Raw genomic sequence first — 26,009 nt, 5'->3', positions numbered from 1 at the left:
CACCTCACTCCCCTCTCCAATCTCTCCTCACTCGCCTCTCCAATCGCTCCTCACTCGCCTCTCCAATCGCTCCTCACTCGCCTCTCCAATCGCTCCTCACTCTCCTCTCCAATCGGCTTTTTCCCGTCTCGTTTCTCGCGTTTTTCTCCCGTCTCGTTCTTTTTCTTGCTGCTTCATGTTCAAGTTTGCATTGACGTTCATCGACAGACTCGATCACCCATCTCATTCGTTTTCTTGCTGCATCATGTTCAAGTCTGCGTTCTTCATCGATCGTCTCATTCATTTTGGAAAATAATGGAAGTTTCCACGCAACGCATGAATTGTCACGATCCTCAAGAGGAAGTGTCTCGTAATCATCAAATGACAAGTAAATTACATTGTGAAAATTAAAGATTTCAAATAAACCTATTTAAAGTGTATGTGCACATAACTAATAAAAAAAACGAAGAAATATCTCTCGGTAATTTCCTGAAACATATTTTACTTCCGGATAATAATGTTGAATGAAATAAGAACGAAGAAATATATGTCGTTTTTGTGACGACTGTCATCAAAAGTAAAAGTAATATATCTTAACGGAAAATAAAAAGCGAATTTTTTATATATGTCGACATTTTCCCCGACTGTTATTTTAGGCGGTGTATTTTCGTGTATCATCGTGGCGCGATTTTTATAAATATATCTCGGCAATTTCCCGTGTGTGCGTGAATGTTCTCAATTATTTCTGACACCGAGTCTAAAACCATCGATAGAAATTAAATCAGATGTTGAATTCGAGATAAAATCGTGAGGGTGACTCAATGAATGGGCTTTATTTTACAGGCCTTTGAGAAATCATTTCGTTCTATAAACGGAAACTTTCATGGGATTCTCTTCCCGTTTTTTTTCAACCGAGTCTAAAACTATGATAGCGACTGTTAAAAATGAAATGATATATCGAATTAGAGTTGCAAATAAATCTGTGTGAGAGAGAAAGACAGCACAGGCCTAACTAAACAGGCCTCAAAGCTATTCGAGTTAATAAAATGGTGGATATTTGTTTACATGAAGCCTCTCCAAGAATGGGTGGAGCTACTCTGTAAACTGAGTATGCCACACCCCCGGACAGACAGACAGACAGACAGACAGAATCACCGTAGCCTATTATAATATAGATGGCCGAGGCTTGTGGAAGAGCAAAACATTCGATGCATGGATGGGTCCGAGAGACCTGACATGGTTATTGTTTGTGTTATAACTACGTTATGTAATTTTTTCTTTGCATGAGCCTCCTTGTATGGTCCTAAAATGTAGTTACAAATAATTCAGTGGTAAAAAGAAAAAAAAATCATCCAGGTTTGAGGGAAAAGCTTCAATCATAACACTTCCCTCCTTTCCAGTCCTGAGGTCTGGGGGACAAATATTCTTTTCACGACAGTTTGGTTGCCTAATCACCTCATTAACATGTCATTAGGTCCTGGGAAAGATTGCTAAACCTAGAGGAATGAAGATGAATCATCCTGACATCTTTCCATTGCCATGTGATGTGTTTCTGCCATTCATTTCCTCTTGTGAGCTTTGCCAGGTCACATCAATTTCCCGTTGTTTGTGCTATCACTATGTTATATACCAATTCAACCAGTTACCCGGTTCGCCTCTTACGTTATGTTTCTCAGGCCATTACCCGATTCGAACCGTTACCGGATTCAAACCTTTACCCTATGCAAACCTGCAAAATCACGATACCTGCAAAACCTGCAAAAGCACGATACCTGCAAAATCCACCTCAACCCATCAAAAAGGTTGCAATGGATGCATCAGCTTGTCCATTTCAGCAAGATTAAAAGTAACAATCTTAATCAATGCTCAGGTCAAAAAAAATAAAATAAAAATAAAAATAAAAACACCTTTAGAGGCCATTTTTCCCCGCAAAGCGGGGGTTGGCCTTTTTCGGGAACCGTGGTTGTTGTTGTTTTTTGGTCCCCTTTTTGAAGCAATGTTTTACGGCCGGATGCCCTTCCTGACGCCAACCCTTTTTGCCGCCTTTAACGACAAACAGGGAATTACCAGTGAACTGGTACTCAATTAGCCGACCTCGGAAGGATGACAGGCTGAGTCAACCCCCCTGGCGTTAATTCAGCAATCGACCGGGATTCGAACCCAGGATCCTGGGATCCTAAGCCGGCACCCTAGCCACTAGCCCAACACCAGGGATCAATCGGATGAAAATTGATTATTTTTCAGATGGAAATTGATGATTTTAGAAGTTTGACCTTGAGTTGACCTTTGACCTTTTGACCTCAAAATAGTTGGTTTTCAAATTCAGTGACTCAATATGCAAATGTTTCTCAACTTTCAAGTCAATCGGATGAAAAACTATTTTAGAAATTTGACCTCCTGATGACCTTTGACCTCAAAATCAATAGGCTTCTCAGTTGTGACTACCTCTACAATTCGGTGAAGTTTCATGACGATCGGTTCAAAATTGTGACCTGTAGGCGTGTGACGAACAGACAAACAAACAGACAGAATAACAAACTCAACCGACCAATATACTTGAAAAATCTTCCATTTTGCAAGTATCAAATAAAAAAATCCATAATATGTAGCCTTCTTCATGTTTTCATTTTTCTTTCCTGACTGACAGCCGATTTCATTGTGCTTTGTTTTAACCTTTCCAATTTCAAGTTCTGTTCCAGAGTCAGTCATCTTGCATAATTTTAAAGCTCTATTCTTGTCTTTAAACACCCTTCTGAAAATCTCTGATCAATCGGATGGCTTCTCATTTTAGATGTGAACTTGCGATTTCCAGAACAGAAGGTTACTGCAGTTTGCTCACCATTATAATCTGATTTTAGAGTAGGATGGTGATGACCATGCCACGAGTAATGACATTTTGATGTATAAGTGACAGAACAATGTATTTGTTATCTTACCCTGTAACCAGGTCTGCCTGTGTTTCCTTTTCCCCCTGGTAATCCAGGATGTCCCTGTATAAATGAAAACAGAATAACAAGCAGAATATTTTCTTCTAATGTCAGTCTCAATTAAGGGGGTTGAGGGAGGGGAATGAGAAAAATAAAACATTCTACATGCTTATGTCATGCAATTAATTAAATAAATAAAAACAATGAATGCATGTTATTCCTAAAAATCCTTTCATATGGAGTGAGGATGACTGGTAGAGCTACTAATCTGCTCTGTCCACAACACTCTACCATAGCCCTCCATCACCAGCCATCTCCATCAACCTCCTCATTTCTGACATCCCTCTCGACACAATCATCCCATCTCAACCGTGGTCGACCCATTTTTCTCCTGCCTCGCTCTTTCAACACATCTGCTCTCTTCAGAAATCTATCCTCCTCCATCTGCACCAGGTACCTTGCCCACTTCAGCCACCTCTATACATTACCAATCTCCCCTCCAAGCTCATCTGAACATAGAGGTCCTCCATCATTTTGTCCATCCTCACCTCAATTCAAAACGTGGAATAATTTAATAAACGATTTTATGTTTTTTGCCTCTTCACGGAATATAAGTACAACTATACAATGTGAGCTAAACCACAATCATTAATACATATTGTGTTAATCGGCAGGTAATACTACACATTCAAAATGTACTCTGACTCGTCTTACTATCCTGTAATGGCAGCACTTTATTTTAAAACAAAGGAAAAAACGAAAACAAAGCCAGAAAATTCTCCTTAAAACAAAGAAAAGGAAAACCTTTAATGAGTCTTGACATAATACCACCACCAAGAGTTTTGAAAAGTTGGGCCTTTGAGCTCGTGTCTCCACATGCCGAGTTGTTTAAACTTTGCTTTGATACTGAGCCCTTTCCAGACCATTAGAAACTTGCATCTGTTATTCATATCCAGAAGACAATAAATTTATAAGTCTGATCTACCGAATCCAACTTCCCACACTGAAAGGAAAAGATTGTCATCAAATAAGTACAAAAACGTCCGCTCACACACATCATCCAAGCAGAACAATGTGGTTTCCAAATACATCACAATTATAAGGCATGTATAAATGCAAGGCCCATCCACGTCCGCTTTGTATTCAAACTTATTCTTCCATATGCGAAACATGACGAAAATAGCTAAAAATAAAATACCCAAAATTTATTTTAGGTCACCTTGACCTTTTGACCTCAAAAGCAATAGGCTACAGTGACCCACGATGCAAATCCTGCTCAAATTTCAAGTCAATTGGATGAAAGTTCATGATTTTATGCAACCTTGACCTTTGACCTTTTGATCTAATAAAACAACAATCACCTATATATCCTTTGACCTTTTGATCTAATAAAACAACAATCACCTATATATTCAGTCAGAGCCCAAAATATATTTGGCCGACCTCCCCAACCTTCCCCCCCAGCACCATTCCCCCATCCCATCACTACCTCTGATCCATCATCACCCCCACCATTCCCCTCCTTCCATCACTCCTGGAGAAAGCAGGCATGGTCAAAGATGCCTATGCTTCTGCAGCGACATGTGCTGAGGCGTGAAAAGCGCACCGATCCACGCTAGTAACAATAATAATGGTATTTCATTGAAAAGACTTTTGCAGCCATTGGCTGAATTACAATCAATTTGCAAAGATTTATAAACAAGTAAAAAAACAAAAAACCGAAACAAATAATATAATTAAATTAAGGTAGAAAAAGCATAAACCAGGAAAATATCACAGATATATTAAACAAAACAATAAACACCAAAACAACAATAAGCACAAATACCTCAGTCAAATATGCAAGAGAATAAAAGAAAGCATATTCAAAATATTGTGTGTAGTGTAGAGTTTTCACTAGACAGTTAGTCAAGATAATGAATGGGCCCCATGCCCACAGCTACAATAAAGAAATGCCAGGGAGCACACAAAGCCAACTCAAATAAATTTCACATGATTAAAACAAAACCTCAAGAATAGGGATGGTCTCAGATAGCTGTGTGTGAAAACTGCTTATTCACAAAGTAAAATATACTGTATATACTGTAAAAGTAAAAAGTTGCAAAGAGTTTTCTGTTCAAGGCTTTATACATGGCCTTGACTTAAGTGTCCCATTTCAAGTTTTCTTGCACATGGATGCCTCATAGTTTAACACAATCTGTTTGGCTAATAACAGAGTCTCCAATGTGAAAACCAGTCACATCTGCAGGGGATCTTCAAAAACATGAAATCATGACTTGGTAATTTATAGGATTAACCTTTATGTTGTTTTTTGATGACCATTCTTGAAGGCAGTCAAGTTGCTGCATCAAAGAACGAGTTTGTTCAATGTCAATATATGTTTGACACAAAGTCATGTTGTCAACATAGGACTTCAGGGTTACCAGAAACAGTCATTTATCATGGTTAAGAAAGTTACCGGACCAATTTTGTGCTTTGAGGAACACCAGAATTTGTTGTTTCCCATGTGTAAACTTCCCTGCTGCATTGCATAGCCCAAAACTTTTGGACAAAAAAACCTACAAACCCATGTGATACAGTAATGGATGGTCTAATACTGAGATTAATGAATTTATCAATTTATTGTGGCTAACTAGATGAAAGGCTTTCGAAAAAAGTTAGTAGCAACCAAAACTAAGGAATGTTGATGTTTATCAGTTCCCTTAAAATCCAAGATTTTAATTCAACAGTGGATTGTATAATAAAATGTGAAGCTATGATAAACAGACAATATATATTAATTTTTTTATTTCCTTCTGATGTTAAAAAAACAGTGTACATACAGTATGTTCCATCTAAATATTAGAGATTATGAAAGTAATGTTCTTCTTTGTTGCAAACTCTAAATCTTGTCGATTGCATCTTGGAGATAATTCAAATTTTATTGTGTTAACTTTTTTCTCAATAAGTTCAGCATCAGAGATATCTGAGTAATCTATGATATTTAACTTTCAGGTTTTGTTGACAATTTGCCTGAATTCAGTCTCTTTTTAAAACTTGAAAATGTTGTGTGGGTGTTAATATACTCAGAGGCAAAAGTTAGTGTGACATGGAATTTTTTCATTGGTAATCTTGTGAATGAATTTTTGGATTTGAACCAGAGAAAGAGTGTGTTAAAATGGTCGAAGAAACGCAACCAAGCAGTTGTTGTTCGAATTGCATGAAATTTGCAAGAAGCATGACATATTCGAGAAAAATGGCCAGCAATGTTCACTTTAAAAGGCCAGACAACCAGACGCTTATCATTTCCACTCAATGCAGTCTTAAGAAGTGCAGAAGTCAGAAAAACACCTCTATTCATCGTTCTGGAACAAGTTCGACATGCCACGCCTCGGGGAAAATGACAGATGGAGAGCTATAGGTATGCTTCAGTCTGGTACCTCGCAGCGTGATGTTGCTCGTCGATTCAACGTCCATAGAAACACCATTTGGCACAGCTTCACCGAGCTGACGGTAGGACACGTGTCTACAGGTGCAGAGGTGAACGTTACATCAGGCCATGTGTTCTGGAAGGGGATCGTTTTGGAGGTGGGGGCGTTATGATCTGGGGTGGGATAACAGCTGCAGCAAGAACGCCAATGATTGTGATTGAGGGGAACTTGAATGCTGTGAGGTACCGAGACGAGATTTTGCAAATGGCCGCTTTACCGTTTTTGCAACAGAACGGCCCTAGAGTGACGTTTCAACACGATAATGCCAGACCACACGTTGCTCGAGTTGTACAGCAGTATCTTAATCAGAACAATGTTAATGTGTTACCCTGGCCTGCAAGATCCCCTGATTTGTCACCCATTGAACACGTCTGGGATGAAATGGAGCGACGTTTACGACGTCATCCGAATCCTCCAAAAACGCTGCAGGAACTCCACCAAATCCTTCCTCGGATATGGAATGATCTTCCCAAGGACTTTCATCGACGTTTAGTGGCCTCAATGAGGCGAAGGTGCCAGGCCTGCATCAATGCACAAGGTGGACACACTCGCTACTGACTGTGTGAACTTGCTTGTGAACCCCCTCTTGTGTTGTGGCTCATTTGCATATGCCAGGTGCACTGTTCTTATGGACTGTTGATCGTTACCATACCTTGAAACATTTGTCTTTCCATGTAATAACATTTCATTCACGGCAGTAAAAGTTTAACACTGATTCTGTTTGTTGTTTGTGTGTCACAATAACTTTTGCCTTTGAGTATATATCCTCTTGACTATTCACTAGGTTTGGTGGTGGGGTTAGGGTGGGAGTTTGGTATAAATCTTAGCCATAGTTGTTGGATATTGGATTTATTGTCTGCTTTGGACGGGAGAAGGGAAATGGTTACGGATGGGAGAGAAACTACACTTTGGATCTAATAACCTACACATTGTCATGGTGCATTCCTAAAAAATGCTCAAACAACTAATCTTTAAATGAGGATAAAAATAATGTTGGCAAATAGTCATGCTCACCATTGGTCCTTCTTTTCCAGGGCTCCCAACATTACCTGGCTGCCCAGGGTCTCCCTAAGCAAAACAAATGCGCAAGAGTTGTGAAGCATGCAGAAGAAAAGACACATAAACATCAGCTTTACAACACAATTAATGAGATTTTCTTTAATCTATTATATAATGCGAACTTTTGCTCATTATTTGTGGTTCTGAATTTTTTTTCTTTCATCATTTTATGAAACAAGTTTGTTAAAATATATAGATAACATGCAATGAACGCACTTTAACTTTTACAATTTGCGAGATACAATATAATTTTGTTGCATTCCACTGGATACTACATTATCATTTAGGTAAACAAGCTCTGGAAAATGTTTTTTGTTCTTCCCAAATCTTCCCAGATTGCATTAATTATCTTTTTCCTTCTGATAAAGTACGATGTAGAGGTGAACTGCTTCAATCTGGGTCTGTATTCTTCACTGGAGATACTTTAGATATACAGTATATAGATTTCACACATCTTTCATAAATATTACATAAAATAATAGCTTGGAAATAATATACGTTTATGGTTATTGTTTTACAGTATTTTAATTATTTAAAGCAATGCTAATGAGAGAAATCTTACTTTCATTCCTGGCAGTCCTTCAGGACCTGGCAGACCTGGTGGCCCTGGAGATCCCTGTAAAATGGGTTATGATAGAAATGAAAGAAAAGGGAGAAAAGGGGGAGAGGGGGAGGGAACATATATTTTAACTTCATGTAATTAATTTTTCTAACAAACTGATGATACAGTATGAGTGATGCTGCAAAGTTTCCATTGACATATAATTATTGTCATGAATACATTTCTCATTGTATCTTCCTAATTGGAGAATGTTTGTTTTAATAATTGTATGAACAGTATTCTTCTTCTTTTGTATGCAGCACAAGGCTGCGGGGTGGCATCATTGGCTGAGGGATATCATGGGATCTATTACGTTCATAAACTTATCCCGGCAGCCTAGTCTCACAGTTTAACGCCCATCCGAGAAATGGCACAGAAATTTGTGACTTACCTTGCTCATCAACAACAGGATGCAGTTTATAGCCTGGCTTTTTTTTTTTGGATACAAGATCGAGGCTCGTGTAAGAGCTAACATTAACCACCATAAAAAAACAGGGACACAAAAATCATGTAATAAAGTGAGCGGAAGTCGTGATGGGGAGAGTGAGGGAAGCACACAAGTACAACAGTAGAGAACAGGGACATTGGGAGATCTGTGGGAGGGAGAGGGCTTGGGGGCAGGAGGCATGGGAAGGGGGGGAGGGGGTGGGAGGTATAAAATACATGGACACGACTAGGTCTTCCAGGAAAGAAGTCGGTATTTCAAAAAAGTGGCTCTGGGGTGAATTAACGGGGGTAGAAAAGATCAAGGTTTTGGATGGGGGAAGATAAGAGATGGTGGTGAACAGCTGCTTTAAAGACCTGGTGGGAGGAGTGGGATTGAAGAGATTGAGGGAGTTTGTTCCAGAGGTGAGAGAAAAGAGGAATGAAAGAGTGATGGTGAGCAGAGAGTCTTGATTTTGGCAGTTTCACCAGAAGATGGTTGCTGGCAGATCTTGTGCGACCTCGAGGAATATTAGGGGGACAGAGCACAGACAAAGTTGGGGGAGCTAGGCCAGAGAGGAGTCGGGAGAAGACAGAAAGACCACCAACCTGCCTGTGGTGAGGGAGTGAAAGGGCATCGGAGTTAGCTTCATCGCGGGAGATTCCAATGATTCTGAAAGCTTTGGTTTTACCAGCGTGAAGCCGAGCTAAATGTGAGCAGGAGCACCAGCCCAGAGGGGAGAGCAGTATTCTATTGATCTGCGGATGAAAGCCTTGTAAGTGGTGAGAAGCTCAGGTGTGCCAAGGAAGGACTTCGCATGACGGAGGAGGGCTTTGGAGGCCAGCTTGGAAATGTGGTTTTCCCAGGAAAGATCATGGCAGATAGTGAGACCCAAAAGCGTGAGTGACAGAACTTCTTGGAGAGGATTCTTCACAAAGTAGATGGGAGGGTTTTCCAGACGATCTTTTCGGAGAGACGTAGTGAGAGTGTGAGGTTTGTCAGGATTGAAAGACATGTTCCACTTGTTTGACCAGTCTGTGATTTTGTCCAGGTCTGCAGAGTGAGGAGGCTGCAGACTGCTGATCTGAGGGATGAGGTATGGAGCGGCAGAGAGTGGAGTCATCAGCAAAGAGATAGAGAGGATTTTCCAGAGAGTCGGAGAGATCATTGATGAAGACGAAAAAAACCCCAGGACCCAGAACGCTGCCTTGGGGAACTCCAGCCTGAACAGGAAGGGGAATGAATGAATGAATAATCGTTTTGAGGCCATTTTTCCCCGCTAAAGCGGGGGTTAGCCTTGCGGGCCCCATGACAATCATGGTTCCCTGTTTGAGGCAATGTTTTTATGGCCGGATGCCCTTCCTAACGCCAACCCTTGGTCACGCTCTTACGATGCGCAGGGATACGGTGTACCTATTCTAAACCGGGGTACACCTTCCTGAACAGGAAGGGGAGATGAGAGAAATCTATTCAGGGCTACACGTTGACTATGACCAGAGAGGAAGTCTGCAAGCCATGCGTGGAGATTTCCATGGATACTATAGGAGGAGAGTTTGGTGAGCAGAGCGGGGTGCAAGACCGTATCGAAGGCACATGATATGTCAAGGGAGACAGCTCTGATTTCCTGTTTTGCATTGAGGACCTCCATCCATTGTTGAGACAGCAGAAGCAGCATGTTCAGAGTAGAATGATCTGGTGTGAATCCAAATTGATGATCTGAGATCAAGCCATTGGAGAAGAGGAAGGATTTGATGATTGATTCCATGACCTTGCTGATGATTGGGAGCAGGCTGAGATTCTAACCCAGGTTACACAGCTTAGAGGAGAGTCTGTGTACCTCTAGACCATCTTGCTGGCTCTGCATTAACAGTGGTGTTCTACTAATGATTACCATCATTGCCTTTAATTATAACAAAGGGAAATTATTGACAATGGTGAACACCATAAAACAAGGTGTCCAAAACTGTGGGAACATTTACAAAAGAAAAAGAAAATAAACATAACTGAGAGCAGTGGTGGATAATCTAAATTCTAAAGTAATCCATGCAAGGGTTTCATTTTGGCTACTTCCTCAAATTCTTCCCACAAACATTATTGAGATCTGACAGATCCCATTATCAAAGTTAAACATGAATAATTGTTCATCTGAATTAGAAAACAACTAGAACGACACTCATCGATGTCACGGCGTCGACCAATATGCCCCCACCCACATTATTACATATTAAAATACTTGTACCAAGTTTAATTTAAATCCATTCAGCTGTTCTCAAGTTACCACATTTTTACCTGACATGACCTTTGACCCCGGGACCCCAAAATCGAATCAGTTAATCTTTACATCATTATACATATCTGTACCAAGTTTGAATTAGATCCCTTTAGCCATTCTCAAGTTGTAGACTTATGACAGACTTTGACCATTGACCGCTTGACCCCAAAATCTAATCAGTTAATCTTTACATCATCATACATATCTGTACCAAGTTTGAATTAGATCACTTTAGCTGTTCTCAAGTTATAGTCCTATAACAGACTTTGACCTTTGACCTATTGGCCCCAAATTCTAATCAGTTGACCGACAAAATCATTATACATACCTGTACCATGTTTGAATTAGATCACTTCAGCCGTTCTCAAGTTATAAACATATTACAGACTTTGACCGTTGACCTCCTGACCACAAAATCTAATCACTTCATCTTTACATCATTCTACATAACTGTACCAAATTTGGTCAGAATCCCTTCACTGGTTCACAAGTTATCACGGTAACAGGATTTTTACCTAACATGAACTCTGACCTTTGACCTCGTGACCCCAAAATCGAATCACTTAATCTATACCTCATTATACATACTTGCACCAAGTTTGACTAAGATACGTTCAGCCGTTCTCAAGTTATCGCGATAACGAAAACCTATCACGGATGGATGGACAGATGGACAGCCGGACGGACAACCTGAAAACATAATGCCTCTCTTGGCTGCGTCGGCTGTACCAAATTTGGACTTCATCAGCGGAGGCATAAAACAAGTAGAAAATATCTGAAAATGCAAACCCCGTCTGTGTCCATTTGTATTCAGACGTCGTCTTCTTTTTCCGTATGCTCAAAATAACGAAAATAGTTTTAAAAAAAATACAAAATGAAAATTGATGATTTTATGCAGCCTTAGAGATTTAAATCTAAAAAAATAATCAGCTTCTAGCTTTTGATTGGTGAAATAATTCTGTGATCAAATTTGCAAATTCTTAAAATTTCAATTTAGAAATTAAATGTATTGCTGGTCAATTAGACGAAAATTGACAATTTTATGTATCGCTGACCTTTGACCGAATTATTAAATTGGCTTCTCCGTATTATCATAACAAAGCGTTGTTGAAAATTTGACGACAATAGCTGAAATGGTAAAAAAAAAAGGTCGGAACGAACGAACGAACGCACGCACGCACGCACGCACGCACACACACACACACACACACACACACACACACACACACACACACACACACACACACACACACACACACACACACACACACACACACACACACACACACACACACACACACACAAGTGATGTCAAAGCCCCGTCTCCTCCTGCGCAGAGGATGGACTAATGAGGTTAAGTAATAATACATTAAAATAGTTAATACATGAGCTTCAATTTAGCGATGAAACAGTAGATATTAAAGGGTAACTTGTTATTCCTTGTTAAGTTCATTCTGCTTTCTGGCTGTTCCTTGTTAACTCCCTCAATGGTCATCCCAAAGGTTTTGTCATCCAAACTACATAAAAAGATAGTACCATTGACAAACTATATTCATGTCACATTTTTCAGCATATTCGCCATTGCCTTCAACACATTTTCTTCAATGGTCAACAAACCTTTTGATCCAAGCAGAGAAACCTTCCTTTTGAAGTGTCCATAGATAACATTGTATGCATAAAGGCAGGCGGCCAAAACAGGTGTCTGTTTTAAGCTCTTCATTGGATACTCGGTTAACCTCTTCTCCCAAGCTCATTTTTCCTTTTCGAAGCAAGTGGAAGTTGCATCGAATTAAATGGGGGTGAATATATTGTGGGATGCAAGATTTCCCAGTTTCAAGTCTAAGGTCATAGACATTGCATTTTCCATGCGTTCCTGGGTTGTTATGAAGGAGCATGGCATCATTCGGAAGAGATGCAAGCTGGGTAAGCAGAAGAGCTGTCCTTGTTTCGTGAAATTCAAACATGGTCGTAAATAAATGTGAAGTACCTTGATGCCCTTCTGGTGGCATTTAACCTTTTTTGGATGCGCAGTCGACAGCCCTTTCCATTCTGCTTAATAATACGTTAGTTATGGCTCTTGATTGTGGCACCATGCAGGTTTCTTCTCCAGCAATGATGAGTTCAAGGGTGTCACCTTGGAGATAAATTATTTGCTAAAGATGTTGTTGACACAGAGAATATGGTTCAGATTCTGTTCAGACCCCCTTGCCCACATTTCTTCTTCCACCATGCTGAATGGAGAAGGTGGATCAGAATCGGCAACAGTTGCTGGAGTGAGATGTGCATCGAAGAAGTTTCGGGAACTGAGTGGCATGCTGACGAGGAGGGGAGAGTCGTTGAAGCTGAAGGGAAAGGTGTATGCTGCATGTGTGAGAAGTGTTTTGATTTATGGGAGCGAGACATGGGTAATGAACGTAGAGCAGCAACGAAGGCTGGAAAGGGTGGAAATGCGAATGGTTCGGTGGATGTGTGGAGTATCGTTGAGAGAGAGGAAGACAAATGATGAATTGCGAAAGGTGATGGGAATAGAGCCTGTGATTGATGCTGTGAAGAGGAACAGGTTGAGATGGTTTGGTCATGTGTTGAGGAAGGACGAAAGTGACTGGTGGAGAAGAGTGATGGAAATGAATGTAGAAGGAAGTAGAGGATGGGGAAGACCGAGAAAGACTTGGCTAAAGATGGTGGAAGAAGAAATACGGGCAAGGGGGGTTAACAAGGAGAGATGCAGAAAATAGAGCAAGATGGAGAAGATTGTCATGGGGACCGCAAGCCTAACCCCCGCTCTAGCAGGGAAAATGGCCTTAAAATGCTTGTTGTGTTGTTGTATTTCACTGCATCAGTGGTTTCACAGAAAGCTGACAGATGGCAGACTCACAGTCATTCCATCTTCACCAGACAGACCAGTATCTCCCTTTGGGCCTTTTGGTCCCTGGAAAAAATAAATAATAAAATTGCATTCAAGGTTACTTTGTTATTTTTCAACGTGTGAATATCTCTCAAAATGTACAACACTTTAGTATGGAAAAGACTTCAGAAAATATTTGACATACCTCTGAACCTTTGCTTCCTTTTTCCCCTTTTAGTTCAAATATCTTCATTGCACCAGGTTTTCCCCTATGTCCACGACGTCCTAGTTTGCCTCGAGACCCCATGTCTCCCTGAAACAGAAAACAATTTAATATAATACTTGTTTAACCAAAATAAAGATTAAAAACACATCAATTTCATAAATCATTATCAATCGACCAGCCATGACAGCTCGACATTACACTACCCAGTAAATGAAAGCACAAAATAAAGAAATCAGACATTGAAGGAAGCTATTTGGCCTATCATAAAGGCCCCATATCAAACTTCCCTGCACTCCCATCTAATGTAGGTTAGACCAACGACACAAAGAACTCCAAGCAGGGAATTTGATCAGGGGGTCAGCACGTAATGGGTTAGCATAATACCGTGTGATATTTATAGCCCCGCCAAACTAAAACCCCCTTTCCTTTCATGAGGTTTTTTAAAATGGGATATTGGCCGCCACAAAGCCAGAAGCCCACTCGAGGTGGGGGCTACACAAAATAAAATAAAAGCAGAACAACCAGCCCCTTGGATTGAAACAAGACAAATGTAAAAAGTTGTCTCTTCACAGAACAAAAAGGGCTGGGAGGAGTTAACCGTTAACTAGTCTGCTTCAAGACAGCAGTGTCTCCACCCCCATTCTTTTATGCAATACAGGACCTTCAAAATGATATAATCCTCCTCAGAATGCTTGGTGCGCATGCGCAGAAACCCCTTAACAGCAAGAAGAAAAAGACATAAAATGTCATAGTGGCTGTCGTTTTAATAATTTTTCTGTACAGAGTTAAAGGCCGCCAATCGGCCATCTTTGGTCGGATTACAAAACAAAATCATCTGCATGTGTACACTCTCATGTATTGTCTTTGTGCCAAGTTTGAACAAAATCGGACCATGCATGTTCAAGAAATGGTTGGGGACTCGTTTAAGTAACAAAATGGCTGCTAGTCAGCCATCTTGGATCTGATCTCAAAATAAAACTAGATGGTATTCATAGAATACTTACCCTGCGCAGTCAACTTGGTGTGAGCCAACTCTTCTGTTTTTGAACGTTTTTTTTTCCTTTGATCCAATATGGCTGCCAAACCACGTGAGCGATGACATTATAAATTTATATTCTCTAATGTAATTATTGCATAGATCACGCTCAATAAATTTCAAACTGATCAGACTAAGCGTTGTCCCTGTCAAATGATGACGTCATAATTACGACACCAATGATGTCATTGTTAACAACACCTATTCCCCATATGGAGTTCTTTCCAAAAAGCCACGTTTCATTTTCTTTGCGGTTTTGGAGATATAGAGGTGCAATATTTTTTCGGTTTTTCCAAGATGGCGCCTGCACCATGTGACCTATTATGTCATGATTATCATCAAAATATTGTACAGGAGGAAGCGCTTCTATGGTGAAAATTTCGTGTCTATCAGACCAACAGTTGATGAGAAAAAACATTCATAATGATCAGATAAGTGTTGTACTTGTCGAATTATGACGTCATAATTAAGGTACCGATGACATCATCATCAACATATCTTATTCCCCTAGGGGAGAACTTGACAATGAGTCTCAATTTTCCATGGAGTGGTTTCAGAAATATAGAGGTGCAACTTTTTTCGATTTTTCCAAGATGGTGCCTGTACCACATGACCTATGACATCATAATTATCATTTCAAAAAATTCTATAGGAGGAGCCGCTCACATTCTGAAAATTTAGTGTCCATCGGACTAACAGTTGCAGAATAATTTTTTTTTTCATACTGATCAGATCAAGCGTTGTAATTGTCGAATTATGACGTCATAATAAGGCAATGATGACATCATCATCAACATATCTTATTCCCCATGAGGAGAACTTGATAATGAGCCTGTTTCAACTTTTTTCCACTGAGTGATATGGGAGATATAGAGGTGTAACGTTTTTCCAAGATGGCGTCCGTACCACATGACCAATGATGTCATAAGTATGAATAAAAAAAAAATATACAGGTGGAGGCGTTCCTATGGTAAAGTTTCGTGTCAATCGGACCAATGGTTGCCGAGAAAATGAATTTTAAAAATGCAGACACGCACACCACACGTACGCACGTACGGACGCAATCGAATGCCTAACCCTGATTTTCGCTTCATGAGAGCAGGGTAATGACGGCTATATGTAAGGCATCATTCCTTATCTGTGTGCCAAGTTTGAACAACACCGTGCCAATGTCCGAGAATGCATGTCCGAGAAATGGTCGAGAACGTGTTCAACCTCGGGTTTTTTTACAACTAAAATGGCCGCCAGTCGGCCATATTTATTCGCATCATTAAGAAAAATGATGGACATATGTATACCATCATGTGTTGGCTTTCTGCCAAGTATGAACAAAATCGGTCCATACATCTCCGAGATATGGTTGCGGATGCACGCACGCACACACAGACGGACGGACGATCGGACAGACGAGACCCAATCGATAAGCCTCCGTTTTGGACTAAGTCCAATGGGGCCTAATAATGTTGATTGGGGAATTTTATCGTGTGCGAGATGTCTATCATGTGCGAGATAAGGATTGTTACCTAAAATGGCTCACAAAGCCTCTAAAGAAAACTTAAATACTTGGAAAAGTACCTGAGAGAAAAGGGTGTGCATCTGCACAACGAGCTGATAACTTTCTCAGCTCGCCCAAAGGGCTGATATTATGTGGCTGCCGTATTGCAAAAACTCCCGACCATGTGAATTGAATCAGTACAATACCCAAACTATGGACGGGTGTGTTCTACCCAAACCTTTGATTATCGCTGCAGGTCAATGGGCTTTGAACCTTGTGGGAGTCCTTCCTGTGAACATGGCAGGCTAGGGGATTTATTTAATGGACATCTGCAATGGGAAAGACAATGCTGTACATCATTATCAACAAAGTAATGGCTACAAGCTCTTTGACAAACGACATCTCTGCAACTTAAAATATACAAAGCTCAAGCCAGCCAGCTATTATTTACATGGGAGCCGGATGTATCAGGCAGACATCCCTGAGGGACAGCCGTATCTGGTTTGGGTGCTTCTTAACAGAGATGGGCAGGACATATCTTGGGCATGAGAATGCAGAGGGTAAATTTAAAATAAACTTTTAAAATGATGATATGTTGTCTTAGTCATGTTGGGGAAGGGGTGGAGGTGGAGCTGTGGGGGATATACAGTATGTTATTAATATATTGATTGTTTGGTTCTGGTTACACAAGATAAATTATACTAGATTTTGCATCTATTGCTAAAAGTATAAGGGTGTGTGTGTGTGTGTGTGTGTGTGTGTGTGTGTGTGTGTTTGTGGTAGTTTGTTATCCACTGCCACCACTCGCTTCCATTAACAGAAAATGATAGGCACTCGATAACTCATCCACAGATAGTTCTGTGAGTCCGATTTGCATCCAGGAACATAACAATTATGGTTTTAACCATTTTTGAAATTGCCATTCTTTCGTTTAAATATATCAGAAAAACTTCCCAGAGGTATCAGGCAGGCTTCTATTTGATTTAGATTTAACTAGGGCATGCCCGTACTATATATACTAGGGCATGCCCGTACTATATCTATATCTAAAATTATATCCCCCCCCCCTCTATTTACATGAAATGGTTTGGTCCAAAGCGAACGGCTTGCGAGTGGTGACAATCCCCCCCCTCTATTTACATGCAATGGTTTGGTCCAAAGCGAACGGCTTCCGGAGTTTGGTAAAGAAATCGCCATCGCGTGCACAAACGCGCAGGAAAGCGAATGAATCGCAAATTCGTTTTTATTAGTTGTAAAACATAGTTTAACGCCAACATAGTTTGCAAACGTGAAATAAATGAATACGCTCTCAAATGTGCCATCCGAGGCAGAGTGTGCCCGCCACGTTCGGCACACGCGATCGTTCGCTGCTCTCTGATTGGTTGAATCGTTTTTTGGACATAGCTCGGTAAGTAATTGTCCGATTAATATGAAACCTTGAAAAGGCACATCCTCGGGTCCCCAGCAATATACCTGGCAAGTTAAAAGTATATCGGACCCGTGGTTGTCGAGAAACAGCGGTCACAGACAAACGTACAGACAGACAGACAGAGATTACTGGAATTATAAAATTCTGGAATATCTGGAATATTCTGGAATACTGGAATATCTAAAATTATATCCCCCCCCCCTCTATTTACATGAAATGGTTTGGTTCATGAAATGTTTTGGTCCATTCGCAACGCCAAAGCGAACGGCGAACGCTTTACATGAAATGGTTTGGTCCATGAAATGTTTTGGTTCATTCGCAACGCCAAAGCGAACGGCGAACGGCTTGCGAGTACAGTGACAATCCCCCCCCCCCCCCTCTATTTACATGAAATGGTTTTAATTAGTTTTAGAACATAGTTTAACGCCAACATAGCGGCAACATAGTTTGCCAACGTGAAATAAATGAATACGCTCTCAAATGTGCCGTCCGAGGCAGAGTGTGTTCGCCACGTTCGGCACACGCGATAGCTCGCTGCTCGCTGATTGGTTGAATCGTTTTTTGGACATAGCTCGGTAAGTAATTGTCCGATTAATATGAAACCTTGAAAAGGCACATCCTCGGGTCCCCAGCAATATACCTGGCAAGTTTCAAGTATATCGGACCGGTAGTTGTCGAGAAACAGCGGTCGCATACACACACACAGAGATTACTGGAATTATAGATAGATGCTAGTGAGGCAGGTTAAAAGTACCCACACTACAAGACAGGTGTCATGCTAGCGACTGGTTAAAAGTACCCACACGAGAAAACAGGTTTCATGCTTGCGTTGGCAGGTTAAAAGTGCCCACACAATAAGACAATATCAAGCAGGCTAAGTGGTTTGTCTGTAAATAAAAACTTAATGAAGAAATTACATTTCAATGGAAACATGACTGTATTCAGAGAAAACAGAAAACAATTAAAAAGCATCTGAAAATGCAGAGCGCATCCCATTTGTATTCAGACTTCTTCCGTATGCTAAACATGATGAAAACAGTTTTAAAAAATACAAAAAAGGCGATTTTAGGCAACTTTCACCTTTTGACCTCAAAAGCAATTGGCTTCAGCGACCCAATATGCAAATCCTGTTGAAATGTAAAGTCAATCAGATGGAAATTGACAATTTTGTGACCTTGCCCTTTGACCTTTTGACTCTGACAGAACACAGTTTACGCTCGATGAATTGGGTCATACTGGGTCACTGACATATTCATATGACTGACTGATATTTTATACAACATTGACCTATGACCCTTTGATTTAAATAAAAAAAACAATCACCTTCTAGCTTTTGATTAGTGAACTATGTCAGTGATCCAGTAAGCAAATTGTTAAAATTTCAGGTCAATTGGATGAAAATTGACGATTTTATGTGATGCTGACCTTTGACCAGATTAATTTGTCTTCTCTATGTTTTCATAATAAAGATTTGTTGAAAATTTGATGACAAAAGCTCAAATGATAAAAACGTTACGGCCGGATAGACAGACAGACAGACACTTACCGAAGAGGAGGTGGATACTTTGGGTCCTGGGAGGACTCCGTTCCACCTTCTGAAACCCGCAAATGGAGATAACAACCAACGACACACACACACACACACACACACACACACACACACACACACACACACACACACACACACACACACACACACACACACACACACACACACACACACACACACACAACCACATCTCTCACCCCACAAGGGATAGGCTAATAAAGTATACCTTTGGCCCTTCAGCCCCTGAGTTTCCTTTTAGTCCAGGCAAGGCAGAGGCTCCCTAAAGAAAGAACAATGAAAGATGCAAAAAATTAAATATGTAAAAACTATAAAATGATCATGCTGTTATTCGATAAATAAGTCAGCTTTTATATTCATACAAATGACAATTTATTGAAGGCTATTTACACAAACCAAATGGCACATCTACATTAAAAAGTCTTGGTTTTCCTGATTTGCAGCCTCAGTTATACATCCTGTTTCAAGCCAACCCTAGTATGCTTCCTATAATGTTCCATAAGCTCTTTGGATGGCTTTGGCCAATGTATATAAATTACAGTGATCCAGTATAAAAGCATGCATTTTTTATTTTATATCAGACCATTGATGTAATAGGATCATGCAGCCAAATATATCCTGAAGCTTTCAATCGGCCATTCTCTCAATCTTTTGCTTAATGTGTTCATTTATGCTCATGACCCTGGAGTCATTTATGCCAATGAAAATCACATTGAGTACACTTTATTTTATGTCCTCAGTGGTGCACTAAGCCAGGCTAACAGTGAGAGTACAAGCATGAAAACCCGTTTACAAGGACATGGTCACAGCAGAATCCCATAATTGCATTCAGTCACCTTTTCTCCAATTGGTCCATGAAAGCTCTTCGGTCCAGGTTTACCTATTGCACCTGACACCCCCTTCCGGCGTTTTTTTCCATCCTTACCAGGTACTCCTTTACCCCCCTGCCCCCAAGACACACACCACCACGTGAAAGGCACCAATTCAAAAACAATCAGGAAGAGTCTATTTCTAGGGGACACACATGAGCATAAGAGTACTATTAGGAATTTACCAGCAAGAAATAATTTTTTTCTACAGCCACACATACTGTAATTGAGAGAGGTTCCTAAGAAATATGTCCCATGGTTTATCTCGAAAATGTATTCCTGATTGTCACACAACATCTACAGTATGTGTGTACACGTGCACACACACACACACACACACACACACACACACACACACACACACACACACACACACACACACACACACACACACACACACACACACACACGAAGGTGGTTACTTTGAGACCTGGTAGGTCTCTGTTTCATCTCCTGAAACCAACCCAGGTGTGGAGATAGCAGTCAACAACTGCAACTTGCAAGCACACACACATACGTACAGTACATGCACTCATACATATTAGTAAAAAAAAAAAAACCACATACATATAGATATATATAGACATGCGAATCCCTCAAGGTTAACACCAGGGACCGCGGAAGACCGAACGGATTTAATTGAGGCGACGACCAACTCGGATTCGGCTATAAAACGCGGGAGGAAGAAGAAGTGAAGAGGAAGAGGTGGAAGCGCTTACCTAGAGCGAACCGACGGCAGCTCCGATCCTGCAGGGGAATTAACTCAAAACGGGAATCCGGGGTAAAATGTACAAAAATAATGATTTATTAAACGGAACCCGAGAACAAGGAACGCGACGGTAAATAAATAATGATCCTAAATTGGGATCCTACACATCTCACTTCAGAATACGAGACAGGGGAAAATAAATTAAGGAAAATAAAACGTTCGTTATGTTCGGGGAAATGTGGTGCGTGCGTCCTTATCTGTTTGTAGTCTGCGTGTCCGCCGTCCAACACGGCTCCGAGCTCGGGCGTGAAGGGACCCTCCGTCCACCTCGCTCCTAGCACCGATGCACCACGTCCACAAGGAACCAACACCGGGCCAGCGATCCCCACCCAAAGCCAATCTCCAACCCGAAGGGGCCGATCTCCAACACAAGGTCCAGCGCGAAGAGAGATGAAGAGACAAAGAGCACATAGAGGTCGTGCAGCGCAAAGCGCCAAGAGAAGGAGAGGGCCAAAGAGAAAGAGAAAGCCCAGACCAGTCAGAGAGAGAAAATGTCGTGCGGCGCGCCCTTTTATCACCTTCGTCGACTCTCCTCCAATGTTCTCTTTTGCTGGCGCCCTCTTATTGGCCGAGTGCCTCCCGCACTGGTATTGCTCGCCCCTCCCCCTGCCCAGTCAACAGTCCTCCTGGGCGTGGCTCCCAGCCTTGCCACGAGGCTGGTTGCTAGGCCAGCTGGTGGTGTGGCTGGCTGCGGCCCCATCGGCGGCGGCCCAGCCTGGCTTTCTGCCTGTTTGTCTTCCACAGTCTTTGTACGGGAAGGGAATTTAATTACTGTTGTGCACTAAGGACCTATCTAAGTGTTTATAGGAGTGCGTTGCCATAAGGGACAAATGAATGATTTCCAGGTCTGACACACAGGGGTTTATCTTAGTCCCTACACTATTTAACACCCGAACATCCTTGTATGTTCACAGGTATACTCTTATCCCGACAAACCGCCTAAAACACAGAACTTATTACAGGGTGGATTCCCTATCGTGACAGTCGAAGCATGTTACCTATACAGATCTACCTGGCTCTAGATATTCCTTTACCCCCCGACATAACAATATATATATATATATATATATATATATTGTTGCGGATATGGGATTTGGCCTCCATCCATATCCGCTTGTAAATATTCCCCTATTTCCCCAATACTCCCCAAATATCCCCAATCCCCCATTCCCTAGTCCCATTGTCTGTAAACAACACTCTGTAGCCCCGACCTTCCCCTTTTTCCCCCATTAAATGTCGTGCCCAGGTTCACAGCATCTCACGTAGACAACTATAGGACATCTTGCTAGTTATTCTTAGTCTATGTCAGTTAAGGACTCGTTTCCATTAATTCTGACTCTTCGTTGCACCAGAATGTGATTGTATGGCACCAGTAGTGAGTTTAGGACCTCCCAATACCTCCCCACAACCTCATCTCCGCATCCTCCCATCATCTCATGGAACTACAACCACAACAACAACTACAACAACAGCAGGCGGCGGCGCGGCCGCGGCGCGGGGAGTGTGCGTCCTCACTCCGGCTTGGTTAGCCGCCATTGAGCATGTGCTCCGACGGGGTTACCACGCAGGGGCTGACTGTCAGCTCCTCGTCAAGGGCGGAGCCCGGTAACCCCCCCGCACCCAATAAGAAGCGGCGGGCCGATCCCATCTGGGGCAGAGCTAACGAGCCGAGGGCGTGTCACTCCCCGCTGGATATACGCAGCCACTTACCGGAGGTGACGTGAGATGCGCCCCCAGCTTGGAGAAAGAACGTCACCTCCTAGCGCTGAGAGATACCTCCCGCATCTCTGGACCGGACCGGGTCGATTCTGCCCCTGAGCCAAGGTGCACCTTGAGCCATCGACTGCCTGCCCTCCCCTGCCATCAATCCCTGTGTGAGTCAGTCTTGTCCCGTTTGTCTGTGGTCTGTCGGGAAATAAGATAAGACCGTGTCTAAGTGCCTACCTTTCTATGCTGTACCTCTTGTCAGTGTAATCTAAATGTTCTGCAAATCCCATATTATAACCTCCTCCGGAGGTCTTGAGAACTGTACCCCTGGTGTCGCGTCATTTAATCCAGCCGTTGTGTCCTTTCCATCATTGATTTAGCATAGCGCGACTTAGTCAACGTTCGAGTGGAATCGGGTAACTTGTGCGAACACGGCGGCCATTCCGCTCGGTCAAGCAACATCTAAGTCGTGTCCGCAACAATTGGTGTCGAGGAGTTGGATTCGGACCTGGGACTAAATTTGTTAGGCCCAAATTTTGGAACACCAATTGTACTATTAGAGTAACAATTGGTGTCGGGAAGTGGGATCGGTCCCGGAGCGCGTTTCACGCGCTCGAAATTATAAAGGCGAAATTTAATTGTGTTTTACCAAAAAAAATAAAAACCCGAATTTTGAAAGTCGCGCTATGGCAGACCAAGACGGCTGGGTTCCGGTAGAGGAGAGTGAGGCAGGGTCGATCCAGGACCAAAATGAGGGACATGAGGAGAGCGAAGCAGTGAGGGTGGCAGGGTCGCAAAATAGCGTCGTCGCGCACGAGGTTACGGGCGCGCAAAATGGCGCCTCGCACATGGCCACGGCGTCCACGCCCGCGACCGTAGTAGCGCCGCTGGTAGATTTGAACCTTTTTTTTATACAAATGAAGGCCCTTATGGACAAGAATAGCGAAGAAATGGAAAGCAGAATGATGGGGGTAATGGGGAACCGGATGGATGCTCAGAGTGAGCGATTGGAGGGCCAAATGGGGGTAATGGGAAACCAAATGGGGGTAATGGGGAACCGGATGGTAGCTCAGGGTGAGCGATTGGAGGGCCAAATGGGGGTAATGAGGGACGAAGCGAGGGGTACCGGTGAGGGGTTAGAACAAAGGATGGGGGCCCAGATCGGAGGGTTAGGGAGTAGAATAGAGGGAGTAGACAATAGATTAGGGGAAATACAGGAGGGGTTAATGGGGGTAGAAAACAGAATGGCCGCTCAAGAGAATCAAATGGAAGGGATGCAAAAGGGGTTAGAGGGGTTAGAAAACAGTATGGAAGGCAAATTGAGGGACATGAGGGACCAAGCGGAAAGGGAAGTTAAACAAATGGGGCAGCAGATAGAGGGGGTCAGAATGGGGGTAGAAACCAAACTGGATGCTCACAGGGAGGAAATGGAGCAGATGAGGGTGGCATCTGGACAGGAGATGCAAGTGATGGGAGAAGAGATCAGAAGAGGTGTGAGTGAGGAGGTCGGAGGAGTGCGCGAGGAGGTGAGGCACTGTAAGGAGCGCATGGAGAAGGAGGTGAGAAAGGGGACTGTAAAATTGCAAGGGGGTATAGAGGAGTTGACGCTGGGAGTAGAACAACTGACAGTGGGACAAAAGGAGTTGGGGGACCAGGTAAAGAAGAACACAGCGGTAATAGAGGGTTTAAAATCGACACAGAAGGAGATGAAAAAGGACGTAGGGGTAATTAAAAAAGAGTGTCAGACGGTACATGAGGACCTGACGAGGAAAATGAACAAAGTGGTAGAGGTGATGGAGGTTAAAGAGCGGGAGGTGCGGGAGCACATAGAAAAAAATAAAGTGGAGTTAGAGGAAGAACTTAAAGGGGCGCACAAGGAGATGAAGGAGGTGAAACAGAAATTAGAAGAAGTGGAAGAAGGGGTGAGCGAAATTAAGAAGCGACGGAGAGAGGATAAGAAAGAGATAAAAGAGGAGGTAAAAGAATTGGTCCAAAGTCTGTGTTCGGATCGTGATGATGTGCTCATTAACCGGATGAGGGATTCGCAGGTGATGGAGGAGAAGTGAAGAGGAAGAGGACCCGGTGTAAGTGGTGACCAATATGGTCGTGCGTATGATGCGCCAGGGGATTTAAGAAGCTTGGGGGTCGAGATGGACCCGGGTGTTCGTGAGAGGCCGTTGGTGAAGTGTGCGACAGGTCTGGTGTGCGAAAAAGGAGGTGTGCGAGAAAGTCCGACTCTGGGGTGTGTGAGGAACAAGTGCGTGCCAAGGAGTGAGGGTGCTGGCGAGAGTGAGTCGGTCGTAGCGCGTGTGCGAGGGAGCACATGGAAGTGCGGTGTGGTAAGTGTTACAGAGGGTGTGACGGAAGAGTGTGCGCAAGAGTGTGCGCGAGAAAGGTGTGTGACGGACAGGTGCATGGGGAAAGAGTGCGCTGTCAAAGGCAAGAAAGAATGCACGCCTGTGGTGAGTGTTACAGAGGGTGTGACGGAAGAGTGTGCGCAAGAGTGTGCGCGAGAAAGGTGTGTAACAGACAGGTGCATGAGGAAAGAGTGCGCTGTCGGGAGAAAGGGTGAGTGCGTTGTCAAGAGTGGAGGTGAGAGTAGTAAGAGTGACACGGAGCGTGAGTTGGTTGTGACAGGTGAGAAAGGAAGCACACCTGGAATGGTAGAGCGTGAGTGGGAATGCACACTTGAGTTGGTCGTGAGGCACGTGGTTGGGTGTGCGAGTGAGAGCACACCTGTGATTGTCACAGAGGAGGTGACCGAGGAGGGGGCGCGAAGAGGTGTGTTGGTGAGGTGTGCGAGCGGCGAATGTGTGCCAAGGTGTTCGGTGGTCAGGTGTGTGACCAAGGCTGGGAGTGGAACGAGTGTACCTGGGTGTGTAAGAGAAGGTACGACGAGGAGCATGGAAACAGCTGGAGGTATGAGCAAGAAAGGGGTAGCGTATGCTTGTAAGAATCCAGGTGAAGCATCGACGGTAACCGGGTTAGAGGTTAGAACGACTTATAGCCGAATCGGGCCCTCGGTGCGTGTCGGGCAGCTTCGCGTGCCGCGAGGACCAGCGGGGATCCGAACCACGGCGGTTTCGAAAGAACCGCCGTACGCGATCCACGCTGTGCCTCGCTTGGAACGGCCGCGTCCGGGCTCCACTAGGCGGAGCGGGCAGGCCGATAGGAAGGGTCGTCATGGCGACCACTTTTTGTTGAGGCATTCCGGCAGGTCGAGATCGGGCCATGGGATGGCTCCACGCCGAGATGGTGCGTGGGATCTCGGCCCGGGTAAACCTCCTTCCCTGCACCGAATGCCGGACGCATCCAGCCGCTGGCACAAAACAAC

The 26,009-nt window shown here is 42.9% G+C and overlaps 1 protein-coding gene across 1 annotated transcript in view; it reads right to left on the bottom strand.

Moving 5' to 3' along the window:
- LOC137433154 (uncharacterized) overlaps window positions 1–26,009 on the bottom strand; it is a 432,405-nt gene that overhangs the window by 91,993 nt on the left and 314,403 nt on the right. Inside the window, exons 38-44 of the mRNA XM_078783571.1 lie at window positions 20,167–20,274; window positions 19,539–19,592; window positions 13,783–13,890; window positions 13,608–13,661; window positions 7,998–8,051; window positions 7,391–7,444; window positions 2,916–2,969 (exon numbers count right to left, since the gene is read on the bottom strand). Coding sequence (XP_078639697.1) covers window positions 2,916–2,969; window positions 7,391–7,444; window positions 7,998–8,051; window positions 13,608–13,661; window positions 13,783–13,890; window positions 19,539–19,592; window positions 20,167–20,274 — 486 coding nt within the window. The remainder of the gene's footprint in view (window positions 1–2,915; window positions 2,970–7,390; window positions 7,445–7,997; window positions 8,052–13,607; window positions 13,662–13,782; window positions 13,891–19,538; window positions 19,593–20,166; window positions 20,275–26,009) is intronic.

This window comes from Myxine glutinosa, chromosome 8, assembly GCF_964187855.1.
Source record: "Myxine glutinosa chromosome 8, kmMyxGlut1.1, whole genome shotgun sequence".
NCBI classification, from domain to species: domain Eukaryota; kingdom Metazoa; phylum Chordata; class Myxini; order Myxiniformes; family Myxinidae; genus Myxine; species Myxine glutinosa.
This window is presented reverse-complemented; position numbering and strand designations above follow the sequence as displayed.